This window comes from Dendrobium catenatum, unplaced genomic scaffold, assembly GCF_001605985.2.
Source record: "Dendrobium catenatum unplaced genomic scaffold, ASM160598v2 original_scaffold_268049, whole genome shotgun sequence".
Lineage (NCBI taxonomy): Eukaryota > Viridiplantae > Streptophyta > Magnoliopsida > Asparagales > Orchidaceae > Dendrobium > Dendrobium catenatum.
In genome coordinates, this window is record NW_021586447.1 from 457,260 (window position 1) to 467,830 (window position 10,571).

At 36.4% G+C, this 10,571-nt stretch overlaps 1 protein-coding gene across 1 annotated transcript; it reads right to left on the reverse strand.

Annotated features, from left to right (window-relative positions):
* Positions 1-433: 433 nt before the first annotated feature.
* Positions 434-7,729, reverse strand: LOC110104823. The gene is made up of 4 exons (XM_020834088.2): positions 7,569-7,729; positions 3,969-4,236; positions 1,320-1,377; positions 434-1,233 (listed from the first exon to the last, which is right to left on the reverse strand). Exons 1-4 carry the CDS (start codon positions 7,640-7,642, stop codon positions 626-628), a joined length of 1,008 nt encoding a protein of 335 aa, XP_020689747.1. The 5' UTR covers positions 7,643-7,729; the 3' UTR covers positions 434-625.
* Positions 7,730-10,571: the final 2,842 nt, after the last annotated feature.

The window sequence follows — 10,571 nt, forward strand, 5'->3', positions numbered from 1 at the left end:
CTATCAACTCCTAATTTCAAAGGTCCATAACATCATTCGATATCACAAATCTATTATACCTGACAAACGATAAATTATTCTGTGCAGACACCGGACCGTTTGGAGATGAATGAGAGCGCGTCATGTTACATGGTACACAGCATTACACAGCACTGTTACACAACAAAAAAAATAACGTGATGCACTCTCATTCATCTCCAGACGCCATCCGGAATCAGCACAGAATACTTAATCACTTAATCCTGACAAACAGTGGCAGAATTAGAACTTTTAAGTCGAAGTTTGGCAAAATATCATCACAAACTGTAAAGAGGGGAGGCAGCATCCATTATACACAAAATTAAAAGAAAAATTTTAACTTAAATCTTCACATAATATATAATTATAAGAGGATTTTTCAAATCAAAAGTAGTCATTGAATGAAGGAAGATCATAAGAAAATAAAAACTCACTAGGTAGAAAGAAAGTAAGCATTTGATCACAGCCAAAGTATTTTTGCCTCATAAGTTCACATATTTGACAAACCACAAAATAACGAATACATGGAATCAAGGATCCATTGGAACATCTTAAGCAGGTAATCTAATCACAAAGATGAGAAGAAAGAGCTTATAGCTAGCTAGAATCATAATGCTAAGAGGGCTTCAACCTTTGCAATCTGCTCTTCTTCATTCTTTGGAGGTGGACTCCGATTTGCCTCATCAAACAAATCATGCTTCCATTTCTCCACTTCAAAGCCTCCGGCACGATTCGAGTCTCTCTCGCCATACCGAGCATTAAACCTATCGCCTCGACCTCTCATCCCTGCATATCTCTCCCTCCTCGATGGATCGACATTCCTCGGTATTTCTCCTCTGTGATAGAAACCATCTCCTCTCCTTTCGCGCCTATCGTCGGCTCTCATAAATGTCCTATCAGGCTTATCAACCCTTTCTTCTCCTCTCTTTGCAGTGGCTAAGTCTGGTTGCTCACGAGTAGATAGCTTTGCTTTATCTGGTCCTGTTGCAGCTGTATCAGTTGGTGGTTCGGCTGGCAACTTCTTCTCCCTGAAAGCAGGTCTTTTCTTGGAAGGAGGAACTCTAGACTCCAACTCATGGAACCTATCGTGTCGCCAGACGCCGGTTTTCTCATCTGCAAGAGGCTGAGACCTTTCATCCTTCTTGGGCTGATCATTTAGGTCATCTCTAGCCTTAAAGCCAGAATTTTCCCTGGAATCATCCCATTTCCGACGATCTGTGACAAGGGAGGTAAAAGATGCTGAAGAAATTAGTTGAAAAGGTATGGCTGAGAAAGTAAGGGGCTTGGTTGGAGGAGCGCACCTGTAACCCTTCGACCGAAGTTTCGACCACCTTGTCCGGCACTGCCACGGTCATCGTGCTGTAGATAAATGGACAGGCAGCCTAAGAAAGTTAAATACATTGAGACACTTGAAGGAACTGGTCTGAAGAAGAACCCCCCAGGTAAGGAGACAACAATGTGAGAGGAAAATAATTGCAAGAAGATGCAACAAAAGTATAGTATAATACAAAAAATCCCAAAAAAAATCAGTGAATGTAGAGAAATGCATTCGCTAAGGATAGATTATTATTCATTATCAAGAAGAGGATAAGTGCTTACTTCCACATAATACTTTCCTTATCCTCTGTCTTTTTATATTGATTTTTTTCCTTTTTTGGGTAATATAAACATTTGGTAATACACCAAAACTTCCCCTAAGATAAATGAGTTGCATATTCTTATATTGTCATGCTTTTCCTCAATATGAGTTCCTAGAAATCACCTTAAAAACGTGTAAATAATATGATATATAAACTAAAATATTTTTCAAGTATTTCTTATGCTCAAATTTTAATTAATTAGGATTGCTAAAAAGTCTAATATTTATCCATCCACTATTTTTTCCCTTCTAAACTCTATTTATGATTTACCTTTTTAGTATATGTTTATCATTTGTTATTAAAGATGAATTCTTGAACGCATGAAAGGGGTTGGATGAAGGGTGACTTCTGAAGGTTAAGTAATGAATCAAAAATGTTTAATATAAGATAGGCAAAGGTTCAATTAATTTATTTATGTCATGAATTAGTATTCCCAATATCTCAACTTGATTAAAACTATTTTCTACTCTTATTGTTTCACCCCTTAATTCTCACATCTCATTATCCTTTAACATAATTATATAATTCCATTAACTCCTATAACTATCATTGTCAAACTTATATGATTCTAATAAATTTGCATAAGCCCTTGCGCTCTTAATATTATACCCTATTTATATAATAATAACAATAACAACCTAATTTCATACAAGGATTTTTTTCTTTTATATTGTTGAATTTTTAATAAATATTTTTAATGCTCCAGGGGACCTTTGTGTTATGTTGTGTTATTCATTATAAACAAGTGTGGGTTGATGTAGAAAGAGCATTACAAGTTGAAGAAAAAACATGCTTACTAAGAACCAAATTAGATCAAATATAAATGCAAGAATGTCAAGAGCCTCTAGTTCAATTGCTGCAGATTTTGATGATGAAAAGCATAAGATAGAGGAAGCCAGCAGAAGAGTGGAGGGGTACAAATATTGTGATGGGAAAAAGAGTATAGTTAACAGCAATTATTAGATGAAACTTAGGTTACAGAAATTAACAGCTTGAGTTTTTTCATCAGTTTGTTTAAATTTTACATACAACTTTTACATCATATGAACACTTTCGTTAGATTATATTCAAAAAGATTTTTCATGTTTGGAGTGAAATAAAAGTTTAAAATGTACTTTTTTGTCTAATATATTATATTTTTTAATATCATAATTATCAAATTATACTATAAAAAAATTTCTCATTATTAAAATATTTAAATTTTTTGGAACTTCATTTTGCTCAGGCAAACACCTAGGCTTCTGCCAAGTACCTCAGACATTAAACAATCATATGTCGTTGAGAGTACCTAGTGCCTTTAATAACATTGATCCCAATTATTTGGGGTTGAATTTGGATAACTAAACTATCAAAAAGCTAATTTCACAAGCTAACGATGCATCTATACATATTGACTCTGATGATAAATGCAACTACGTGTAATGCACAACATAGATTTGAAATATCCTAAATCTGCCAGAATCTTTAGCATAATTTTAGTGCCTAGAATTTTCAAATATAGAGGCTACGTAACGCATTGCTAGTGGGAGTTGCGTTAGCACTTCTACTATCTTCTAAAACAATAATGGAAACTAAACTTTATAGTTCACTGAGGATAAAATTAGACAAAAAAGCTTAGTGCAAGAAAATGGCGGAAGACAGCATAAATCTATCAGCCTCTCAATTACAAATAAGTAGGATATTGGTAGAACAGAAAACTAAGATACTTATTGGAGGAAAACCCAATAACTGAGCAGTAAATGGTCGCAACCAAAAGAATTGAATCAACGGAAGATAGAAATGGAAGATATAAATGAAGTCAGAAGGTTGTAGTACCAACAGATTAAAATGGATTCCAGACCTAGCAATGGTTCCAATTAGTATGAATTAACTAAGCTTCATAATAAGTGATTAAAAAATGGATCGGTGAACAGGCAATGTGTAAAGAGAGCTTATTCTTGGCACTTTGGAAAGCCCAAAAAAACACCTAGAGCCGCAGTAGTTGCCACCTAAAATAAGGTACACTTTCTGGCAAAAGCAAGACGTGCGTTTCCAGACCAATAAGAGGTGAACGAAGAAGATACAGACTTTCTGAGGTACTCCTATAGGTAATTATCATTCATCAAGCTGAAATCACATTATATATATAATATACTTTAAAAAGCCAATGCAGCAGGAAACTAGGGAGTTCCATTGCAGCGGGACAAAAATGTATTCAACAGTGAAATAGCATAATGGGGGTAAGGTTTTATGCTGGGGGAAGAAATAAATTTTGAAAAATGGAATTACATCAAGCAATGAAGCCGAAAAACAAAAGCCCAAAAACGAAACCTGATAGTATGAGCGAGATCGTGGAGCATCTCTATTGTCTGAGGAATGTTGAGTGATTGTGGAAGGCTTATCAACCTTTCCTTCTAGATTCTTCTTTTCATTCTGCAGAGTTGGGGAACTTAAAGCTGGAAGAGTTTTAAGTGGCACTTCATCTTGCGCAGGTCGTTGTTTTTGTTCATGACCAGTAGCTTCCATCACACTTGAATGACGATGGCTCGAATGCGCCAAGTTAACCTCTGGTTTCTCATCCCTTCTTAGTTTCTTTGGACTACAACCAAGACAATTCCATAACATTTCGAAAGGTAAGCTAAGCTCTCTGAAAAAACTAAGATAATGCTGGGACACTCGTGAGTGCACACAAGTGTGTATTTGTGAATGTGAAAAAGTGCTTGTGAACAAAAGAAGGGAGAGAGAGAAGCAAAATTGCATTAAATAGCTAAAAGGAGTAATTTGAAAATTGCTATATATGAGAAACAAGAGGTTAAGGTTAACATAATAAGAATAAACTTAGCGATATTTAGCAACCCCACATGTAATACAAAAGCAGCCTTTGATGGAAACTTGGCAACAAAGGATTTAAAAAAATAAATCTCAAATAGTTTGAGCACAAAAGATGGAGATGAAGACAGATTGGAAAGGAAACATACACTAGAAGCTGAGCACTAAATAACTAAGACTTCCTAAAAGTACATAAAATACTTTTTTGGAACTTATGTACTGTTCATCAATCCCAATGCTATCAATGTGTAATGAGCAAAGCAAAAAACAGGAAGCAATAAATGCAAAGTCAAACCTACAAACTAGCAAACTTTCTATTTTATAACTATCAGACATAAAACATAATTAATAAATAATCAACATATTATGCGTCAAATTTAAGACTTTCCAAGATACAGAATCACATATATTTATGGAGTAAACAAACATAAATGAATTTTTCATCGTTATTATTCCCAAATGTCTTGGTTGTGTAATAAAGGATAAAAAATCATTACACCATTACAATTAGACAAAATAATTTATGATTATTCAGTGACTACATGGCATGTGAACACTTAAAACAAAAGAAGAAGAAGAAAACAAATGACTTCCCGACAGTACATAAAACACTTATCTGAAACTTATGCAATCCGCATTACTCCCAATGTTATCAATGTGTAATGAGCAAAGCGAAAGACAGGTGGTCTATTACTGCAAAATCAAGCCTTAAAACAAGCAAACTTTCTATGCTATAACTATTAGACATACTACATAACAATTAATAAAACCATCAAACATAAGAAATAGATATCTTTTTGAAGTGAAAAAAAAAATTTAATGGATTGAATTATGAATTTTTCATCATTATTATTCCCAACTGTCTTGGCAGCCTAAAAAAGGGAAAAAAATCATCACTCCATTGATATTTAGAAACTATAATTTATGATTATTCAGTGTTGCAAGACATCTGAACACTTAAAAAGAATAAGGAAAATGAAACAATCAAAGGCTTAATAAATAAGAGATTATTTTCCAAGCAATTGAACTGAAAAGATCAATACAACTAGGCAGCAAAATCACACAATAACAACCCAAGGGAGACGGTGCAAGTCAAGTAACATAAGTGGAAAATAAGGCAAATCAAAAACTGTAAAAGTAAATGAGTGATGGAAAAAAGGAGTAGGCAGGAGTAAGAAGAGGCTATTTAAAAATTGAATCTTCCAGGATATTCAAGCACTGGCAGATTCTCCAGATTAGACCCAAGACAAGCTATGCCTAATGAAACCCATTTACAATGATTGTAAATAAAGTTAATTCCGGAAGCATCTGCAAATTTGATAAGTGTATCATTGTATTTCTCTACAATCAAATGCTTTCCATCGATGTCAACTTGCTAAATTTGTACTTAAATTTCAATAATTCATAAGAAATCACTGGGCCCATTGTGTATTTTAAACACTTTACGGTAACCAGGAAATGGAACAAGTTTGTTAGAATAGAGAGGGATTGAGGGAATAAAAATTTGGCATAAAAAGCTTATCAAAAATAAAATTATAATGAAAGAACACAATAATTGTATGGAATTAATAAAAAGAAAGTAAAAAAAAAAAAGTTAATATCACCAACAATTTGAATGGAAAACATATAAAGTATATTAAAGTGTTATGCTGCTTGTGCTTGTTGGTGCTCCTGGTCAAACCATTGACTTCAAAAAAGTATGTGCTAGATCTAGTTTATGAAATATTACAAAGCATCATCTAAATTTAAATTTTACTTTAACAAGTGTTCGAAAGAGACGCTTAATGAATTATATGTAGGCCATAAAATGATTTGGGTTTTGACACCACTCTGTCCAAAAATCTGACTAAGTTTTACCTATCTTGAATATTCATCGCAACCATTCTAAGGTTTAAAAAACAAATCTTGACTTGAATCCCATGATACTATCCAATATGTTGGTTACCCAACCCCAATATATACATAGAAATATATGATGCTAGGATTTATAAGGTCCATGACAAAACCATAAGCTAGAAAACCTGAACTCCACCCTCTAATCCTCCCCTCAGCTACAATCATAACCTCCCCTCGACCACTAGGCCAACCACCTAGGTACAAAACATCCGAGCTCAGCCGCCCAAGCGATGGCATCTCTAACATTATTGGTCAGATCCCCTCTGCCTCATATGAGTCTGCCGGTGGTGCGGCTAGACCTCACTGATGTGTGATGGGCTAGCAGCATTCAACTATTTGATGGGAATCTTAGCAGTGGCATGCTCCACAGCATCGTAGCTTTCCAGAGGGTTTATTAGGCTTCCAGTCCAGAGAATCCATGTCACAAACCTGTCCTATATCATTCTCTTTGATGTCAGGATTCACCTGCAAGCAACACTCACTCTCCTTTTTTATTTCTAAACAGCTACCAAGAAGGGATGGCACCATCATAAAATCCCCAAGGATAAAGAAACTAAAAGGTTCCATTTTGTACTTGAACTTCCAATGGCTCCTTTGTTTCTCTTCTTCAATATTCTAAGGAAGCCCTCCGGAACAATACTTTAGGAATTCTGTCCAGTTTAGTGATTAAATCCCTCAAACAATCATAAAATTCAACGTGGGAAAAGGACCACCAAGAAATTTGTGGCAAAAGGACCACCAAGAAATTTGATAATTGCAAATCAAAACCAACACTCCAACCACAAATGCACAGTCGCCGGCCCGTACTAAGTAATACAGTGAGATTATAAAATGTAGGTTTCAACACAAAATCTAATGCAACGTGCCAATCAGATATCAAAAGTAACAGAATAAAACCAGAGAAAGCGCCACACAACACCAACTGCAAATCCACTTCAAATCGATGTCAATGGATACTACGCGCTCATATTAGTCCTCATAAACATCGAACTCATCGCTAAAAATCTTCAAATATTGATCCCCAATTAGCATTCATTTCTCTCCAAGCCACGTCCAGAAAATGGACAGAGAGAAGAAAAAAAAAATCTTGCAAAGAGAAGCAGTTGAGCAGAGCCCACACGGTGACAATAAGCTTCAGCTGCTCCTAGCATCCACATAAGTGTTTAATTCTCAGCTAGAAAGAGAGTGAAAAGGATAGGGAGGTACCTGGGCTCTCGATCGAACCTCGAATGGAGACGCTTGCCATGGGAATCGCGGACGTCTCGTTCCCGCCTCGACATGGTCTCCTCCACTGGAGGGAATTAGGGTTCCGATGAGCCTTTCCTCCCTTATCTAATCGGAAAGTCGGTCGAGCCGGCGGAGTCCTGTATTTATATCGGATTATATTCCTAGAAAATTGGCGCAGAATTTTTCTTTATGAAAATTTTAAATTTGACTTCGTATTGCTTGTAAATTCTGAAATTGAACATATTATTTTATTTTTAAAAAAATAGTTTTAAGTTCATTGTGACTTAAATTATTTTGAACAATATTTGATAATATTTGTTCAATGATGGGGTAAATGTGTACTGATTTTGTTGGAGGAGTTAAGTCGTACTTAATTGAACATACTTGCTATCGTTTCGGTCATCCTTTGACTTTTATTGTGACAGTTGAGATTGACAAATCGTGCTTAAGTCTTATTTGAAGTAGACTTAATTTGAACAAAAATATTTTGAGTCGGGCCATTTATTGATTGCCCTACTTCAATTGATCTTAGGATGTCAATTGGATGGGGTAGCTTGAGTGTGGAAAGTATGATGTTATAATTGTCAGATTATAAACCCATTTATTTATAAGCATAACAAAGAATAAAATTATTAACATTATATTTATTGTAATTCTAACAATACATTATAATATAAGATCTAAAAATATCTCTCAAAATTAATAAATGATATATTCTGGATTTTTATATTCAACTGAGATACCCAAAATATTCCTATCACCCATAAAAATAATTAGTCATGGATTAATATTTAACTAGGAGATATTGGAAAATATTTTTGTTGCGGGCTAGAATATACGCGGCGATAGAGATTTAATTTTATATCTTACCATTGCACGAATATCCAGCTCACACACAGAGAACACAAGATTTTTTACGTGGAAATCCCTTGAAAGGGAAAAAACCACGGGGCCTAACTCAGTTGAAAAGATTTAAATAAAACTTGAGTTGGTTACAATGGACTGACTCACCTCTTAGGGCGATCAGATTACAAATAACAACAGTACAATAGAAGTTCGGGTGTCAAATGATGGACCGACAGAACTTCGGGCTTCGGGTGGTGGTCTGGTAGAGTTCAGGGTCTTAGGTGATAATCCGACGAAGGCGAGGGTCTCTGGTGAAGGTCCGGCGAAAGAGAGGACCTCAGGTGGTAATCTGGCGAAGGTGAGGGCCTCCGGCGGTAGTCTGGCGAAGGTGAGGGCCTCAAGTGGTGGTTCGGTGAAGGCGAGGGCCTCAGGTGGTGGTCCGACAGAGCACAGGGCATCAGGTGGTGGTGTGGCGAAGCACAGGGCGTCAGGTGGTGGTCTGGCGGAGCACAAGGCGTCTGGTGGTGGTGTGGCGGAGCACAGGACATCAGGTGGTGGTTCGGCTGAGCACAGGGCGTCAGGTGGTGGTGCGGCGAAGCACAGGGAGTCAGGTGGTGGTGCGGCGGAGCACAGGACGTCAGGTGGTGGTCCGGCGGAAGCCGGCGGTGGTGGACCAGTGGTGGTTCGACAGAACTCCGGCGGTGGTCGAGGAGGCAAAAGCGATCTCCGATCTCTCTCTTTTTTCCTTAGGCTTAGGGGTTCCTTTTCAAGAGGAGATGGAGCTCTATTTATGGAATTTGGAAATGTCATGGCCCGTAAATAGGTGGAGGATCAAAGGCAAGTTGTGAGTGGTTGGATGGATGGCTGATGTTGAAACCCTTGATTATGAACCGTTTGATGGACATTTGAATGTCTTAGTGAAGTTGGAATTCAGTGATCTTGGGCTCGTTGAATTCATCTCGTCGAGCCGCTCGATTTGACTATAAGCTTGTTATGTTTGGAAACCATTTGGTAATCCAAATTGTGATTTGAACCTTCCAACAACGATTCGGGTCCTTGATTTGGACCCATTTGGGCTCGGATTGGGTCGAATTTGCTGTCGTTGGGTTTGTATTTCCGAGGCGCTCAGTTCGACTGTAAGTTTACTGAAATCGAAATTCATATGCTCCTAATTTTAATTTCGGAAGTTTCCAACTAGATTTTGCTTTGAGATTCGTGCCCGATCAAGATAATTTTTGGACGGCTCCATATGATTAACAATCCAACCCACTTTTTGTCTGTAGATTCAAAATATAAAATTGAATTTTAAATAAGTTGGTTAGGGTTGATTACATAATATTTCATTTTTACTTATGATGATCATTTTAGCTTGACTAACATATAAATTATGATTAACTATAGTAAACATGATATGGTGCATGAATTTTTTTACTCGACAAAGTATAATTCTTGATGTAGTTCGCAAGCTTTGGAGCACTCAAGTGGTTAAAGATTTATCCATGAACCGTCCATGAACCACTTGCATTGCTTCTTGATCTCCTTCAGGCTTGTTTGTGTCGGGGAGGAGAAAGGGTTAAGGATTTACCCGGTGTGAGGGTTAAGGATTTACCCGGTGTGAGATATCACATTGTCCGTGGAACCCAAGATATTGTCAGATTAAATGATCGTCAAAAAGAGAGTTCTAGTGAACTCTAGATTCCTTGAAGGTAACCAACATAGTTGTTGCTCTACTCCCTCAACCTCTTCTTCCTACAAGCTTTTGCATGATAATTTCTATCATCATTCATCAAGTTCATCCATCTTGATTAGAAATTTTTGAAGTTCATGTAACTTCAATAGACCTCTAATTCATTGTTATTATTTTATCCCAATACTATAACATATTATCATCATTCTTTGATGGCCAAAGTATAGATCCTTAAAGCTTCTCGAATTTCGCTTCAACTAATTCAATCATCAAAGAATTTTTATCCATCAACTATATTTGTATTGCGGCAAAGAGAGATTTAAAATGATATTTTCATTCGTCAACCTAAGATTTTGTTTGGGGCAGCTTAAGCTTTTTTGTTTTTGCTTTTTAAAGCACATTTCTTATGCACATTTTCAAACTGGTTTTTCAAAAACTACTTTTTAAAG